The 19,551-nt window shown below is 36.6% G+C and overlaps 1 protein-coding gene across 4 annotated transcripts in view; it reads left to right on the top strand.

Annotated features, from left to right (window-relative positions):
• The window catches only part of sgip1b (SH3GL interacting endocytic adaptor 1b), a 150,132-nt gene that overhangs the window by 111,061 nt on the left and 19,520 nt on the right, over positions 1-19,551 (top strand). For all 4 annotated transcript variants that reach the window (XM_087240568.1, XM_087240570.1, XM_087240569.1 and 1 more), the window contains 3 exons: positions 16,421-16,553; positions 16,638-16,840; positions 16,920-16,984. In XM_087240568.1, coding sequence (XP_087096694.1) covers positions 16,421-16,553; positions 16,638-16,840; positions 16,920-16,984 — 401 coding nt within the window. The remainder of the gene's footprint in view (positions 1-16,420; positions 16,554-16,637; positions 16,841-16,919; positions 16,985-19,551) is intronic.

Below are 19,551 nucleotides of genomic sequence, written 5' to 3'. Positions count from 1 at the left end.
GGCTGATTTATACTTCTGCGTCAAACGCCGGCGTATGCTACGGCGCTGACGCATAGCCCTTCGCCGTGGCCGTCGCTGTCACCGACGTGCACCTCTCAAAAAATGTAACTACACGTCGCAACGACGCGTAGCGTAAGCTCTGTGATTGGTCGGCTTGGTATCACTGACGAGTCTGGGCGGGACCGAGAGCCACGCGAATGGCGTGAGAGGTTGTTTACAAGTGTGGAGTCCCGTAAAGGAGCTCCGAATGGAAAGTTTTGTTTTTGTGTTTACCTCATAGTTAAAGTTGTTGCACGTCCGCCGGTTCCTGCCTCAAAATGAGCAAGTTTGAGCCACTTGTACATCCCGGAAGTGTTCAGGAAACGCAAAAAAGCAGCGAAGAAACTCGACACAGAGGAAGATTTACACCTCACTGCCAACTAGCGTTTCGGAAGTGTTAATGCAGACCAACAGAGACAGCGCACAGAAGTATAAATGCACAGCCACGCGCGTTGCATGCGCCGTGGGTTACGCCGGTCACTTGACGCAGAAGTATAAAACAGGCTTAAGGATGGTGAGGACAGAAGCACACACAGATTGGGCAGAAAAAGGTGCCCTCTAAGACTGCGTGCTTGCTGTGCACTTCTGGGAAGAAAGGGGACGGGAGGTGTAGGGGTTTTCTTGGTTTTTCTCTTACTAAATCAAACTCAGTCTGGAGGTTATGAATATCAGAAGAATATACTTTATTGTCGACAACAAAGGAGAACTTTCAGGAGACCCCCAGTAGCATCTCTGTCTGAAAAATTCTGTCTCACTCATGTGCTGGCCTGCTTAAATAGTATTTTACAACAGTTTTTTTTTCCTTTGTTCTCCATATGTTACACAAGATCCCTCCTAGTTTAACCCCTGAACCCAAATTCCACCTCTTTGACATATGTTTCCTGAGACACCTCAGGCTTTTTACCACTCTTTTTTCATCCCTTTTTTTATTACCCTTAGTTGTTTCCTCAGGCCATTTCCCCTTTCTAACTCTGCATAACACTTTAATTGTTTTAATGGTATGCAAGTCTACAAGCAGATTATATGCATACAATTTGAATATATAGATTAACTTCACACTTTAAAGAGTATAAAATCCACCTCATATAATCCCTCCTCTTGAGACTTTAAGTCTTAATATTCTTGCTTTTGGCCCATAGTGCAACTCCATGATCTAGCCCTTAGCCATACTACCTAATGACAAATATATGTCACAGTATTATTACAAATGACCAAATCATGTAATTGCACTTTGGAATAGAAACAAGCCAAACATCTATGTCCTGTTTTGACGAGGACACAGTAAAAGACTTGATTCTATTTTGTTGTTATCATAAGAGGTAATGTTTTAAGCGTACAGGTGGTTATACATTTGCTTCTGGGGGTCATGGTTATTTAACACACAGTAAAGAATAAAACTAAAACAAAAAAATAAACATGCACAATCTCCCAATCTATGGTCACAACACAATATTCTAATCTAACACCCACAAAACATAATCAGTAGAGTACGTTGATCTTCAGCCCAGATACTTTGCGTATCGTAGAGAGCCACTGTTTTGGGGTAGAGGTTGACTAGCACTTAACACCCAAGGCATGGATCCTCATTATTCATCCTCTTCTTTATCTAAACTATGAAAATTTTTAGCACTAGTTCATCTTTTTGACCCTAAATCTGGCACAGACTTGCGAGCATTCTTTGGTTCATTCTGGCCTTAAAAAGTGTTGCTAGAGACTTTATGTTGAGAGTCTATAACCTGAAGTTGTGGTGATTATCATCACTTGAACTTGTGGCATCTTCTGTATTTCTCACTCAGGTATATAATCAGAATTACTCTTTTAACTGTTCTGATAACCTCCTTCTGCCACACTTTGCACTTCGTTGGTTTAAGCTTTGGGATTTTCTGCCTTCTCTGTTTCCTGTTAACTTTCTCTTGCTAGAGTTTTTTTCCTTTGGCACCCTTGTGCAGTCTCTTCGATGGTACCCAGTTGATGGCATCCCCTTTGGCAACCTTGGCATAAGGTCCGTTTCTCCTGATTTCACTCCACTTTCTCCAGAGCACCTCAGATATACTCGATCACCGGATTAATCTCCTGCTTCTGCTCCTTTCTGGTTTCCTGTACAGATATCGCTTTGCACATGGCAGTTAGTTTCCTCATAAAAGACCAAACTTCTTTCCAATGCATTAGAAATGTTCTCCAAACATTCCACAAGGTTAAATAGGAAATTACATGCAAGGGTCGACCCAATAGCATTTCATGCAATGTTAGTTGCTTGTTTCTGTCAGTTTTCATGCAATCACTTATTAATGCATAAGGTAACAAATCAATCCAGTCGAGTATATTATTTTAACATATTTTGTTAAACTAGGCCTTGAGGTATCATCTTCAGCTCTTTCAATCATTCCTTACAATTATGTGTAATTGCTCAATTTTCTTGATTTCCAATTCTTTATCAATACATTTACTTATCTATTCACTGAATCACATATCCACTTATTTATCTACTTAATTACCTTTATTCACTTTAATTGACTTTAATTACTCTAATTTATTTTAAATGCAGACACAATAAACTTATTTCTGAAGGTATTCCAAATAGGAGACTTACTTCTCTTGTCTTACATATAGTAACTGTTTCCTCTTCCCTGCTCTGCTGATGGAATTACCTTCACTCATCTACCACAACTGTTATTTCCAAAAGTTTGTATCTCTTGCCCTAAGCTAATTTTATCATTTCACAACATCCACAATCAAGTTCTTGAATATCCCCTTAGGCCTATTGCTGATCTTTTACTCACATTCTACTTTTCACAGATGTCACATGTGGACAACAATTCACTAATCACTGCATTCAAAAAGGAGATTATTATCCTTGCTGCTCAATTTTCCTTACCACTCCACCCTTGATTCAAACCATGTATATCTCAAATGCCAATATCTCGAAATGCTGTTGTATCAACAATCTGTACTTCCTATTACAAAAATCATACCTGTCTTTTTTGCTTCCCTTTGATGCTACACATGTTCATAAGACTAATACATTGTTTATTGGTACTATAATCTAATTAAGGTTGTGACTCTATACTTAATGTCCTGAACTGTTAATCATTATTAAAATTTGACACTTACCTAAATAATTTCTTATTTTGCATTTTCTATTAATTAGCATTTTTCACTTTTCAGCATTTTCAGCTCCTAATTCCTTCCTGCTCTCACATCAAAACTGGTTATTCATAAACTTTTGTTGTAATTTTTTATCAGTTGTCTAGCTGATCTGATTTTTCTCCTTTAGTCCTTAATTCTTTTTTTGCTTTTAATTATTTCTTCACATATGTAAAACAACCTTTTTCCTGTTTTTAAACACTTTTCTCTTTCAAATATTCTTTTAGTACATTTACAATTGTTACTTTTTGACCTATTCAGTATTGTGAGTTCATTTTACTTTTTTGTGTTTCTATCTCTTCTTTAAATCACTTTTCTGTTTTAATCTCTGACATAATTTTTCTCCCAAATCTTGGTTTAGTTTACTCACAATAAGTTTTCCCTAATTTTAACTTAAATATTTAACTCCATCAGCTTCTAACCCAAATTATTATTTTTTAGTTATCAAAAACTGTCTTTATTGTCTTTTTTTTATCACCACCATGCATTGTAGTTTATCATCCTATGTTCAATAATCTCTATGAGTTAACCTATGAAAATGAACCAAAATAATTTAACATTCTTCATAATTTATCATTTCAACATTACACATTTAAAGTTTTATTGTACATTATCATCTAAGACTTTTCTTACAGTTTACATGATACTTTTCTTTTTATCAAATTGACAGGAGTCTGATTTGATACAATAATGGGTAGCTACACTTTTGCTCTTATTTTGCCCTCTGAGTGGTCACATTGTTCTCAATTTGGACTATAGGTAGACTGCTTTGAGATGGACTGCCATACTCTCCCTCCTCACACCCTGAGAAGACAACTGGTTCATAGATTGGTGCAGTCTTTTCTGTGGTGTCCATATCAGGGCACAGTGTTTCCCCCTTCTCTCTTAGTGCTGGCATCTTTTCTTTCGTTGAGCTGATGTAAAGTTCTGGTGGAGAGCTTTTTCTCTTTGATCAGTTCATCATTAGCTTGTTTGCCTCTTTTTAGTGTCTCTGAACATAAGTTGCCTTTCCAGACCTCAGTAATTCCTGGGCATGCAGTGCCTGCCTCACTGCTTTCACAAATGTCCACAGCCAACAGTTTGTCAATTGTATTTTTCAAACACCTTTTCTATTTGCCAGTACACTCAGAGATGTCTGGTAGGTAAGAGACCACAGTCCCCCAAAGTCCATCCCTATGTCCTCTTAAGTGATATATGGAATTTAGCTCATGACCTATAAAAGTCTTTTCTTCTTTCCCATTTTTTTTTCCATCAAATGGAGACTCCTCTCATCTATTTTCTTCCCCTTAGGGTTTTAACAGTTTATTTTTTCTAATTCACAATCATTTTATCATATGTAAATATGTTTAATTTTCTATTTCTTTATTGTTATTCTGATAAATTTCTTTAGCTTCGGATTATGCTTTACTTTATATTTCTCCTCATCTATGCTAGTGTTTCTCTACTAACCGGTCATTTTTACATAGTATTTTAATTTCCCTAACATTTTCCATACTCAGTTTTTATTTCCTCACTGCTTACATCAAATGTTTCTTCTGTTTGCCATTATCTTATCTTTTATTTTCTCTGCCACATAATTGAGTATTGTATTTCTTTTTTCCATATCTGTTTTTCCATACTTGTTTTAATTTAATAGTATTACATGGTGGCCCAATATCTGATTTAACTATTCAAAATCATTACTGCTATAGCTCAGGGTTCATATTATTAATTAAACTCACATATTTATTTACTAAAAGCATTTTTCATTTTTGAAGTGCAATGCATACTTATCAATTTAGCTTCTTACTGCATAAACTTTAAAATTTATTTTTTAACTCACTCTAACGCATTCTTTAACATTTACCTAGCTTCTATGATTTTCATCTGAATCACTGTACTTTACTACAAATAAATGATATAGCTGACTAGGGCTGCACGATATATCGTTTCAGCATCGAAATCGCGATGTGCGCATCCGCGATAGTCACATCGCAGGAGGGTGCGATGCAAAAAAAAAAAAAAAATTATATAGGCTATATATTATGGGTGGAGCCGAACCGGAATATTCCTGAAAAGCAGGAATAGCGTGTTTTTACGAATACTTATTTCAAACAATACTTGATAAATTATTTGTATTTGGGAACAAGAAAAACATTATATCAAAAGCTGCGTGTCCTCATGAGAGCGCAGTGCATGCCCGCGTGAGTGAGTGAGTGAGACGTTCAGGAGTCGGTGGGCGGGGTGGGGCCGGGGTAAGGAGACTGAGCAGGCTGCTTCTCTATACAGCAACAGAGAAGGCTTGGCAGAGCGAAAAATACTTTTATGCATTACTATTTTTGTTTATTTTATCATACTAAAATAACACGTGACAGAAGTTCACTCAAAAGTAAAAGTTCTTTCTGTTATTGATTACTAACACTCCCGTCATTCCTACTACTTTCAGCACATACATTTTGATATTTTACCATATGAAAATGCAATGCAGTTATGAAAATTGAGAAATTAAAGCAATACAGAGATCTGGTCCCCGCGTCAGGTCAGGGTGCACCTGTAACTTTAAAAACGCAGACGCGGCGGAGGCGCACTAAACTCACACGGGAAAGAACTGGGCATTCAATTCATGTTTTAGTGAAAACATTCTTTAAATACAGCTCTTTTGATCTATAAAGGGGAAAAAAGCAAAAGAAATTTGTCGGTAAATTAATTTTAGCAAAGACGCAACTGCCTGTCATTTTCACATTCGTTTTTCAGTTAGGGATTTGGTCTATTAGAGTAACCTAATAAAATTGTTTTGTTGAACACTGTAGTCTACACAATAATCAATATTATAATTTATTATATACATTAGCTATTATTAAAACTAAACTATACAATTGATAAAACCCTTTTTAATGTTTGCTTTAATTTTGACACCGCTAACAGTTGTAATAAGAAACATCACATTATGCAGAAGCAGTCTCAAGTTAAAAACACCTTTTGAGTTTAAAGATGATCAGCCTGCCAAGTCAAGTTTACAGTGTCATAAATGAAATGGGTAGCATGAGTAAAGGGGATTTGCCCAGCACACAACCTCATGCGCTGCAGGTAGGCTGAATGATAATCTTTAAAAACATATAGGCTATGCAATACAAAACTTTAAACATTTATTTATTTTTTAATGAAAAGAAAAGAAATCAGGAGAGTAAAATATAATTTAAACCACTGTTCTGGCGCTGATACTTTATTGTTTGTATCCAGAAGAAGGGGAAAAAAAGCAGATGAAAACCTGGCTGGGGAGACGGCGATAACATATCAGTTTTTCAGCAAAGATCACGACATCATTGTGATGCGTTTATCATACAACGCAGTTCGTGTTTACAATCATTAATATTAACTAGTATTAATTCTCTCTCTAGACTTAGTTCTAGGGCTTGTTCTTGTCGGCGCAATATAGCCTCGGTTTATTGCACGAACGAATCCGATTGTGAAGAATGATTAATCGCTTGCATTTTTTATTGCATCCTTTTCGCAAGTTATTCATTTTTTTTGTTTTTTAAGTGGTGCGAACATTATTTACTGGCAAACATGTTCCTCGATCTTGTACATCAACAAATAATGTAGCCTACCTAAGTTAATTTACCTTTTATGTAAAAATTAAGGAATAACTTAATTAAATATTAATAAATAAAACATCCGTATAAACGTACAAGTTTATTTTTGAACTTTTGTTTATAAAACAACACAAAACTGTTTATAAATATTGTAGTTAAATATTAAATTACTTTAACTGCTTGAAACTGTATAATAATAATAAAAAGTTACATTTTTAAGAACTTAACAAATAGTCTAAATGGCACTTTACTAATCAGTGTAATAATAATATAAATATTAATAATTATAAGTAAAAAGAAAATATTAACCTAGTAACAATATAAGTCAGATGTTTAAAAAAACAGCGTAGTTTCTCTCCACCTTTTGTAGTCATATTTTAAATTATTTGCCAGAAAAACTAACATGTTGACTTTGTCCGGTTTAAGTTAAGAATGGGGTTATAATGTTTCCAGCAATACACTGTCAGACGGTGTGCTTGTAGCGAAAATGCACAGACAGGCTACTTTTTCACAACCATGCGAGAGAGGGCTTCTCCTTCTGTTCCGCCGCCCGCATTTCCCGCAACGCAGGTTTCTCTACTCTGCGGAGCGGCGCGTTCTTAAGTAGTTACCAAATAGCCTATGCTCAATTTCTCGTCAATGTCTTCCATTTATCACTTTCTCTTTTGTATCTGGCCATTTTTGCAAATGCCTCTGCCATGCCTGGCTGAGCTGGGCTTCTGCGTTTAGAAGACAGGAGTTGATTAAGCCTACATGGCTTTTTTTCCCTCGCCGTCAATCGCCACTAGCTTGCATGGTTCGGGACCCGTGGATCTGCATATCGATGGATTTGCTCCTCAGTGTTTGGACTATCAGCACTCAGCAGTGAATATTAAAACACACTTTACTTAAAACCCCCATACAAAAAGCTTATTTTAAATTGATTCGTTCACCTTTCTCGGTCGGCACGAATCCAAAATGTTCCCAGATGTAAGAGTTCGTTTTCTAACAAGATTCATGGTTGAACTTGAACTTGCTGAATCGCGCCTAATGTTATATTCTAACAGATATGTAATACTTGGCAACATAATTAATGCAGTAATTTGTGTTTTAAAGTGCGTGACGTCACGTACTACGGCCGGTGGCAATGGACAACCGAGGTGGCAATGACCACCGCGGTGACGCGGTTGTCATGGTGACCGTCACAGCCCTAGTTTTAAGTAAATATATATATATATATATATATATATATATATATATATATATATATATATATATATATATATATATATATATATATATATATATATATATATATATATATAAAATATCGCAGGGGAAAAAAATATCGCAATGTCAATTTTTTCCAATATCGTGCAGCCCTATAGCTGACTTTGCGAAAGATGAAACAAACATTTGTATTGCCCTTAAATACAAACAAATTCTCTAAAGTCAATTATTTCTTCAAATTGTTACTGCTTTTTTATCTTATCTGTTCAATGTGCCTATATTGTAAGCATATTTTAAACGTCTATTTTTATCCTTGAAACAGTGGACTTATTTTTTCTATTTCTATTTTATTATTTTTCCTTTCTGTAATTTGAGTTTTTAGCTCTTTGGTTTTCTTATACATTTTAAAGCTTATTTTGTTACACATTTTATAATTAAATCTTCAATTTATCAATATTAATTTTTCAAGTTTTCCTTTTCTATTTTATTCTCAATCAAAGAACTAACTTATATGTTATTTATTCATACTTATTTAGTAAATCTATTTGTTTATTAATACATTCTTTTACTCCATACTTCCTTTATCTCTATATATATTGATCACAATGACTTCATTTATTCTTTTTCATTAGTAGAGTTTCAAACTCTTTTCTATATAATATAACTCTATTATTAGTACTTCCTCATTTAATTTATCTTACTATACTACTTTATAATATATCTATTCAGTAATAACTTTTATTCTATCCACAATTATGTTAAAGTCTATGTCATTATTTTATCTATAGTTTGATCTCCTCTCTTTTACTCTCCTCTTCTCTGTTTCCCTAGTGCTGTAACTAGACATAATCTATTTATTGCTCACACATTGACACCATAAATCTCTCTCTTACCCCCAAACTGTAGCAGACTGTCTTTCACCTATTGCTATGTCAGGATTTTAAGTTCACTCTGCCTATTGTTCTTTTTTTAACATATTCAAACTTAAAACACAAAGATAATTTCAGAAAAATGTTTAACTAGTATATTCTTCTGCTTTTTACTCTGTGTCTTTCAAATGCACCATGTTCCATTAGTTTTAATTTAGGAGACTCCTCCTTTATATTATAATCTCTTCTCTTAAACTACATCAATTACTTTTCTTCTTGCTCTTTAATTCACACCACAACTATGCAGCCCTCCTTTTATATTATCTACTACAATCAATCTTTTAACCTACTCTTTTTTTTTTTAAAAAACAAACTTTTAAACACATTCACGCTTATAATCTTATTACTTTTCCTCTTCTCATTCACTCCTCTCCTCCACTCAGTGTAACAGGAGCTGCATCCCCCATCCTTATTCCAGTCAAGAAGGGGGAAAGCAGTCTTCTCTGCACACCAATGTGGACTATTTTGCCACAACCTGAAGCAGCAAATACACAAACACTACAATTAAATAAATACTCTTCACTACACTCCTCTTGAGTGACCTGTCCGAGCAGCCTCTAACCTTAGAGCGGTAACTACAGGATTTCGCCTACTCATGCAGCCTTTTGTTTATCTCCTCGAACAAAGCGGTATCGTAGGTCTTTGCGCGCATCTCTCTACTTTAATCTGCTTTAATCTCTTAACTGTTACCACACATTAAGGACTCTCTCTTAAAACTTGTAAATGCTCTATGCATATCTTACATCATTAATAATTTCCCAAATCTGGGTAACAGTTACTAGTTAATGTTTATCCTATCCATCAAGGCCCACTTAGGAAAACACAGATCATTTGCATACCTTACTCTGCTTTAATCTCTTAACTGTCACCACACATTAAGACTCTCTCTTAGATTAACTTCACACTTTAAAGAGTATAAAATGCACCTCAGAAGCTTAGAAGGTCTTGCCTTCTTTATATCCTCCACATACCACCCATCTAGTTGGTTCAGGTTTGGAGTTGGGGGATAAACCATCTCCAGACCCACGACCAAAGGAGCCCGGGAAAGCATGGCCATCATGTTTGCTTCTTGATTCGAATCCTCATCAGACAATGACAGCCCATGCTCTGATGCAACGATGGACATCTGATCCTTGTTGTCACTAAGTGAGAGGGCGACCATCTGAGGACGGAGCACTTTTCTCACTTGAAACTTGGATGGAGCACACATCCAGAAATGCATGGTCAGAGCAATGTCTTGAAAAGACGCGCTGCACAACCGTGTTGCTCTTTTAGAAAAACTTACCACTCTGGAGGTTTGGACCCAAAAAATGCCAGGCAAGGCAGAAACCCAGCTCGACCGTCTGCTGCACACCGGGAGAAGCAGCCTGCATTCTCGTTCTCACTCTCTGTGAAGGAGAAAAACCTTGAAGACTTTCTCAGAAGCTTAGTGAAATGCTCTGAAAGTGAAAAGGATGACTTGGCATGGTACGAGCAGCATCTTTATACAAGATTGATTGTAATTAACGCCAGCTGTAAACGCTGACGCCGCCAGCTCATTGGCATTTCATTGGCCAATTTTTATACTCTCTCAGATTATTGGATTCCTACGAAATCCCCATAGTGGAAGTTTTTCCCTGATGAGGAGCAAGTAGTGCAGCATGATTTGTGGTACATTCATAAGTAAACATTGTTTTTGTTATTGAATAAGATGGAGTTTAACTAAAGTGTCTAAAACAGTGTAATAGATAAATGAATTTGTTTTCAACAGGTGGTTTGACATGCCCATTCACCTATTTGAGGCACACTCAGAATAGCATGATGTGTTGAGGTTTTTGTGTGGATCCTGGTTTTGGTAGCTTGGGTGATTTAAATTGAGGTCTCTAACACAGGGGTCACCAAACTCGGCCCTGAAGGGTCGTTGTCCTTACAGGGTTTAGCTCCAACTTGCCTCAACACACCTGCCTGGATGTTTCAAGTATACCTAGTAAGACCTTGTTTAGCTTGTTCAGGTGTGTTTAATTAGAGTTGGAGCTAAAATCTGCAGGACACTGGCCCTCCAGAAACAAGTTTGGTAACCACTGCTCTAACAGCTTGCGGAAAGAAACTGTTGAGTAGTCTAGCAACTAGCACACTCTCAGTGGTTCCCCTGTAGAAGGTGATAAAGATGGGTGGAGGGAGAGTTGCCCTTTTCAATTGGTGGAGAAAGTGTAGGAATGAGAGTGCGGTTGTCCACCTTAGGAGTTCCTCCTGAAGTCCATCACAACCTTCTTAGTCTTTCCCACATTGAGGGACATGTTATTACGCCTATGCCATTCAGCCAGCTCTGCCTCTTTCTCTCTGTATTGCGTTCTATCGTTGTTGCTGATGAGACCTATCACCATTGTGTCATTAGCAAACTTAATATGGTTTGAACTGAACTCTGCAGTTCAGTCACGTGTCAGCAGTGTGTGGAGCACACAGGGATTTGAGGAGTTGTGGCCGACTTTGATATTATGCAATATGAATAACCTCTCAAAGCACTTTATTATGAATCGAGTTAGTGATATGGGGCAGTAGTCATTTAGAAAGGACATAGATGATTACTTATGTACATGGATGATTGCTGTGGACTTCAGACATGTGAGGACGACTGCATGTCTCAGTGATGCGCTAAAGATATCTGTTAGGACATCTGTTAGCTGTGCAGCACAGTTTTTTAGTACGTGGCTAGGTGTGTTGTCAGGACCCGCAGCTTTGCATTGATTATTCCAAAATAAGATTTCCTCACATAGGCTTAAGACAGACAGAGCAATATGCCATTGGTCCCTGAGGGTGGTTTTTGTGCAGGTTCGTCATTCTACATTTCAAACCGTGAATAAAAGTAGTTAAGTGCATCTGGGAGGTATGTGTCATTATAACAGGTTTAACCACAATAGTCTAATTTGTATATTCATCCAAAGTAGGGAGTGCTGCATTATATTGATAAAATATGTGATATTGTAGTTATATTTTGCAGATTCAATATTTTTTTGCGAAAACATTTACCTCGAGAAACTCTATTTTTGTTAGACTACAAAAAATCCTATATGTAATGATCATACAAAATTATTTAAATCATATAAAATGTTAAAAGCAATTTTACTTCGGCCTAGACCCACATGAACATGTGGAGAACAAGCAAACTCCACACAGAAATGCCAACTGGCCCAGCCAGGACTCGAACCAGCGACCTTCTTGCTGTGAGGCGACAGTGCTAAACACTAAGCCATCGTGACGCCTGTCTTGAATTTAATTCAGGCTAAAACAAAAATCTGTCAAGGTAGCTGCAAACATTTGGACTTTAAAACAATAATACCATTGATAAAACACCTAGATGTTCTGATTTCTGGTTTGGTTTTACCATACACAAATAAACACAAACTGCATAACTCCTAAAGATTATTCTTTATTCAAATGTAACTATATGGCATCTTAAAACAAGTGTATGTTTTAAGCCAAATATTTTCTTGCCCATCTTTATAAATAAAATAAATAAAGTATACATTCTATAAATAATTGGGATTTAGTGTAAATATCTTGATAACATCCACATAAATGAAGTAATGAAGTGTTAACATGTTAACATTAGATTATTTGACTTTCAATTCATGTGCTTTCAAATCTAGAATCTAATATACAGCAATATATAAATTACATATTTAAAATACATGTTCATGTTTTATTGTTGTGTGTTTTATCGAAATCTGTCTCTCCAGGCAAATCTAAAATCCCTTTGCGTGCACGCGAGTCATGCAGCAACTGCAGTTAAAAGTATAAAAAGTAATGAGCACCGCTGGAAAGAACCTCTGTGTTTCTTATAAAGAACTACCTACCTACAGAAACATGGTGTTGTAAGGGCTTTACAATTTATTGACATTATTGACATTAAACAATTTAAACATTAAACAATAACATGTAAAACAATGTTTTAGCACAGAGCTTCTTGTGGGTATGTTGCTGATGAGTGTGGAGATTAGTTGTTGGTCTTCAGGACGTGATTTTGGTTTGTGACATGTCTGTTGTGCTTGTGACATGTCTTCTCACGTAAGGCAAGTTGTACAGTTCCTTTTAGGCTCAAGCTGCTGTCATTTTCCCTCACTGCTCTGATATCTGAGGCACCAGGTTTACCTTGTGCTGTGCTCTAGCTAATAGCTAATAGCATAGTTTGGACAACCTCTGCATGCAACACACAAATGCTTGGTATATAAAATATATTTAAGTTATTGCAGCTTCATTCTGCTGTGGTATGCCCTGATAAATCAGGGATTAAACCGAAGGAAAGTGAGGTTTCTTGTTTAATGATAGACCAATACATATCTTACGCATCAGTATGTAACCAGTGTCCTAACCGACAGTTCTATTCACATCCATTGAGTTAAAATTTTTGTTTTTAAATGTTTCGTGTGAACCTTTAATTGAGTGAATGTAATATTGCTATCATTAAAGTGCTTTGTTTTATATACTGTAAGCATTAAACCAGCCTTTGACAACTCTTTTCTTTAGTTCTAGTTTGTACTGACTCTTACCATTCCATATATTATATGCTTGGGGAAAAGCTTTTAGATTTTTCAGTCACTGATGAAAATTTTTTTTATAAATCTGTCATTAAAGGAAAAGTTTCGGTGAACCTGACCTCTGGTATAAGCATAATAATTATTACTTCAAAATAACAAGCACGTGAAAATTGAATCGGTAGATTTAATACATAATAAAGGGTGCAGCGGTGGTGCAGTATGTAGCGCTGTTGCCTCACACCAAGAAGATCACTGGTTTGAGCCTCGACTGGGTCAGTTGGCATTTCTGTGTGGAGTTTGCCTGTTCTCCCTGTGTTCGCATAGGTTTCCTCCAGGTTCTCTAGTGACCCTCACAAGTCCAAAGACATGTGGCATAGGTGAATTGGGTAAGCTGAAATTGTCCATAGTGTATGTGTGTGAAAGAGTGTATGGATGTTTCCCAGTCATGGGTTGCAGCTGGAAGGGCATCCGCTGCGTAAAACATATGCTGGATAAGTTGGCGGTTCATTCCGCTGTGGCGACTGCAGATTTATAAAGGGACTAAGCCGAAAAGAAAATGAATGAATGAATGAATGAATGAATATACATAATATCATTTAAATAAATGTAAATACTTGCATTGAATACTTGCAAATTTTAATGTTTTACTGTTACTGACTAACAGTCAAAAGGTGCTCACAATCCATAAACTGAATAAACTTATTTTAATGAAAAGTCCATACTTTAAACATACAGAATGCAAAAATAGCTTTATTCACCAGTTAAAGGTCATTTCAAAGTAGTGTCTCAGTTTAGAATGATCTAAATAATTAAGTTTTTTTTCCTGTATAATTGTATTTGTTTTATAGTTTTTGTTTCTTGAGTGAGTTCAGAGCCCTGATCTAAATAGACTCAGCTTCAGGATTCCCCAGAACATTTTGAGAGGTGTCAGTTTGAAGAAAGAAAAAAAAAAAAGTGCAGTAGGTAGTGCTGTCGTCTCACAGCAAGAAGGTCGCTGGTTCGAGCCTTGGCTGGGTTAGTTGGCGTTTCTGTGTGGAATTTTCACGCTCTCCCTGCGTTCCCGTCAGTTTCCTCCTTGTGTCGAAATCTGTCTCTCCAGGCAAATCTAAAATCCCTTTGCGTGCACGTGAGTCATGCAGCAACTGCAGTTAAAAGTATAAAAAGTAATGAGCACCGCTGGAAAGAACCTCTGTGTTTCTTATAAAGAACTACCTACCTACAGAAACACGGTGTTGTAAGGGCTTTACAATTTATTGACATTATTCACATTAAACAATGTAAACATTAAACAATAACATGTAAAACAATGTTTTAGCACAGAGCTTCTTGTGGGTATGTTGCTGATGAGTGTGGAGATTAGTTGTTGGTCTTCTGGACGTGATCTTGGTTTGCGACATGTCTGTTGTGCTTGTGACATGTCTTCTCACATAAGGCAAGTTGTACAGTTCCTTTTAGGCTCAAGCTGCTGTCATTTTCCCTCACTGCTCTGATATCTGAGGCACCAGGTTTACCTTGTGCTGTGCTCTAGCTAATAGCTAATAGCATAGTTTTGAATAAAGCTAGTGTCTCTGTTTAGAATGATCAAAATAATTAAGTTTTTTTCCTGTATAATTGTATTTGTTTTATAGTTTTTGTTTCTTGAGTGAGTTCAGAGCCCTGATCTAAATAAACTCAGCTTCAGGATTCCCCAGAACATTTTGAGAGGTGTCAGTTTGAAGAAAGAAAAAAAAAAAGCGCAGTAGGTAGTGCTGTCGTCTCACAGCAAGAAGGTCGCTGGTTCGAGCCTTGGCTGGGTTAGTTGGCGTTTCTGTGTGGAATTTTCACGCTCTCCCTGCGTTCCCGTCAGTTTCCTCCTTGTGCTCTGGTTTGGTGGTATAGGTGAATTGGGTAGGTTTTATTGTCTGTAGTGTATAAGTGTGTATGGATGTGTCCCAGAGATGGGTTGCAGTTGGAAGGGCATTTGCTGCATAAATAAAATGCTGGAGAAGTTGGTGTTTCATTCCGCTGTGGCGTCCCCTAATTAATAAAGAGACTAAGCCTTAAAGAAATGAATAAAAAAAGTGTCCATCTGAGTTTCAGAATAATTTGACTTTTTTATCCAGGAACGCCTGGTTACTTCATGTGTTTTTTTTTCTGTGTACATTTTACTCCTTTCAAAACCCCTTTCAAGATGTAATAAATGAACACATGAGAGCGCATGTTAGGAGCTATATGACTATCAGATATTACAGGGCAAATTCAACAAGCAACATAACGAAAGGTGTGTGGATGCAGACCTGATGCAGTGCAGTTACATTGAATGCTTTTTAATGGGCTCACCTAACCCCACCCCTAACCCTCACAGTGATGTCACTCTCTCCATTTGAGTTCATTGTGTCTGACATTGCATTACTAAGTAATGCAATCTCAGCTTGCATCATAAAGCCTGCATCCAGAGACTATTGAACAAAACCACCACAGATTTGCATTATTTACATCCTTTTTTGCTGTATCTACAGCCTGGGCAAATGGCTCAGAACCTATGCTGAAGTATGCACTGTTAACATCTCTGCATTAGCTCACATGTGATTGGAGATGGATATATCTTGGCTTAAACTAATTCAGTGTCGTAAATCATATCGTTTATATCAGCAAAATATGTTTTGGTATTATACATTACGATATCTCGATATTACAATGTATTGTCACTCCTCAAAACACTTCCAGAGACACTCATTGGTTGAGTTAAATAAGCCCAGAGACTTTAGCACAAGACAGAGCATTTTTCACAAATTCCATTTATGGCTTAACTCAGTTTTGACCAAATGTGTAGTTACTGTGCACAGTGCCTTTGGATGGCAGAAAAGGTATTATATAGGGAAACAATTATGAAGTGACAGGCAGAGCCGAACAATTTCATGTATGTTTAGAATGTTATGGAGTGGAAAATTGTCTCTGCCTTTGATGTTGATCAACATTTTGATGCCATTTTCAAAAAGCATTCTTAAAAACTGCAGTTATTTTCATCTTTCAGTGACACCACACCACCTACAGGTGACATGAAGGAGTTCTGGGTGAATATGCCAAACTTGTTAAGCCACCTGAAGAAAGTGGCTGAGCAGAGGCCACAGGCCACATATTACAATGTAGACATGCTGAAGTACCAGGTGAGTAATAATTTAATTCACAATCTGATTGTCTTGTAAGATTTGTTTGAGGCAGTGTGTGGTATTACAGATTTGTTCTCACAGGTTTTAGCTCAAGGTATCCAGTCCACTCCGTTGAATCTTGCAGTGAGCTGGCGTGGTGATGCCAGCAGTACAGACCTCAGGATAGACTATAAATACAACACAGAGGCCATGCCCACACCCACACCACTCACCAACATCCTCTTCATGGCAGCTGTGGACGGCGGCGTCAACAAACTGCAGGCCATGCTTCCTCCTGCCACCTGGTAAGGGTCAAACTCCTACAATTACATTTAAAATCATCTGCGGTCGGTGATGATGTTTGTCCATTTGTTAAATTTTAAGGAATCCAGATACGCAGAAAATATCATGGAAGATCACAGAGCTCTCACAGACGTCTGAAAATGGAGGTAAATGCTCTTTAGATATTAACTGAAGAAAGCCATTTAGTAGGTTTGAAATTATGTCTAGTGTGATAATGAATATGCATGTAATGTGTTTGGTCCTAGCACCACAGACCTGCTACTCTGCTGTTTTGGTTATTGGTGCTGGAATATAATATAGTTAAAAGTATAAAAAGTAATGAGCACCGCTGGAAAGAACCTCTGTGTTTCTTATAAAGAACTACCTACCTACAGAAACACGGTGTTGTAAGGTGTTGTAAATATATATATATATATATATTTAAAGTCAGAATTATTAGCCCCCCTAAATTATTAGAGCGCTTGTTTATTTTTTCCCTAATTTCTGTTTAACCGAGAGATTTTTTTAACACATTTCTAAACATAATAATTTTAATAACTCATTTCTAATAACCAATTTATTTTATCTTTACCTTGATGTCTGTAAAAAATTTTTTTACTAGATATTTTTCAAGACATTTTTATACATCTTAAAGTGACATTTAAAGGCTTAACTAGGTAAATTAAGTTGACTAGGCTGGTTAGGGTAATTAGGCAAGTTATTGTATAACGATGGTTTGTTCTGTAGATTATCAAGAAAAAATATAGCTTAAAGGGGCTAATAATTTTGCCCCAAAAATGGTTCATAAAAAATTCAAATCTGCTTTTATTCTAGCCGAAATAAAACAAATAAGACATTCCTCAAAAGAAAAAATATTATCAGATATAGTGTGAAAATGTCCTTGCTCTGTTAAACATCTTTTGGAAAATGATGAATTTCAATTTAAAAAAGAAGAAAAAAAAACGAAGGGGGCTACTAATTCGACTTCAACTTTATATATATATATTTTTTTTTTTCATGAATGCCACTTTAGACAATTCTTTGCGTTTTAACAAATTAGATTTTCTTTTGCGTCAAAACAAGCTAAATCCACCTCTACTTTTTTTTGCAAGAACCTCTAAATCCACTTATCCTGTATTTAGTTGAAAAATTACTAAAGATGCAATTAGAAATTATTTTTCCAAACATAAAACACATTACACAAACCACCTAAAAATTTGATTTAATACAAGTAGAGCAATGAATCTGTACATTGTCCATAAAAATAAAAAGCTTATCAGATGTATAGGTAATAATAAGTAGGCTAATATAAATGTATAGTTTTATGCATTTTATTTATCTTTTAAAACAGTGGTCCCCAACCTTTTTTTAACTGCGGACCGGTCAACACTTGACAATTATACTGTGGACCGGGGGGTTGAAATAATAATAACAATAAATATAGCTGCAAGCAGCAATTAAGGGGCCAAGCACTTTTGGCCAAAAGCTGGTGCTGCTCCAAAACTTTTTGAGTACTTTCAGGGCATGGGGTTGAAGATGCATACCATGTTTTGTAATGATATGTGAATGTGTTGGTAAAATATAGCATTTTTGGCCAAAAATCGAAATAGGCGACGCCCAAAATGGCTGACCTGTGAAAATCAAACATCATTCGACTCGACATGCTCTGCCGGATGTAATGAGACCAGTTTTATGAGTTTCGGACGAAAGGTTGAGACGTTATAAAGCAAAAAGCAAGTTTTTGTATCTCCGGACCACCAGGGGACAGTGCGCTGAAACTCCACATATAACCTCAGACCCCTAGTTGTCATAAAACTCCAGGTTTGGTGTGAATCGGTGAATGCGTTACGGAGATATCCCCTCAAGCCCATTTTTGCAAATTCTACGTTAAATTTGATCGCAAGTTAAACGAAAACGGTTGGTCAAATCAACTTAAATTCCATAACTTTTGGTTGGCATGGTCTGTAGATCATGTGATTAAATTTTGGTAAAATCTGAGAAACGGCCTAGGACGAGTTCGACCAAATAGGTTTTTTGAAAAAATTTTAATAGCGCAAAAAAATTCATGAAGGAAAATGACGTCATAGGGTGCGTTTGAATCGGACTGAGCGAAGAAATCAGAGGAAAAAAGAATTTTGATTGTAGCCCAAAAGTTTTAAAAGGTTCAAAAGCTATCATGATAAACATACGTGAAAGTTTGGACAAGTGGTGGGCTAGAGAGTTTGATTTTGAGACTTCATATTTGGTCTGATTAATGTTAAGACTGTCCTCTATCATTGTGCCAAATTATACAACTTTCCCGCATATGCCTATATGGGGCTGCCATTCAAATTCGGCGGAAGAAAAATAATAATAATAGGAACGCTAATGAAAGGAATAGGTGCCTACGCACATACGGTGCTTGGCTGCTAATAAACGTAAATCCACTGTGTACTCATGTGGAACTTTATTAGCACATTGCTCCACCATTACAATGCTATTATAACATTAGGAAGTAATAACTTTATTAACACATTGCTCCAACAATATAACATATTATAACATCAAAAACGGTCCGTTACGCTAAATCAATGGGAGCCCAGAGCTTGTTTCTTTGCAACGAGATGGTTACATCTGGGGGTAATGCAGAAGGAAGATTGCCGGAAAGATCGCGTGTATGTCTAGAACGTGCTGACATGAGATGTCTGCTTTAGCCAATCAGAACAGTCAGACGCATTCACATCTGCGCGGCTTA

The sequence above is a fragment of the Danio rerio genome, chromosome 2 (assembly GCF_052040795.2).
Source record: "Danio rerio strain M-AB ecotype USA chromosome 2, GRCz13ab, whole genome shotgun sequence".
In the NCBI taxonomy this organism is placed as follows: Eukaryota; Metazoa; Chordata; class Actinopteri; order Cypriniformes; family Danionidae; genus Danio; species Danio rerio.
The sequence above is the reverse complement of the archived record's forward strand: the minus strand, read 5'-3'. Positions and strand labels throughout refer to the sequence as shown.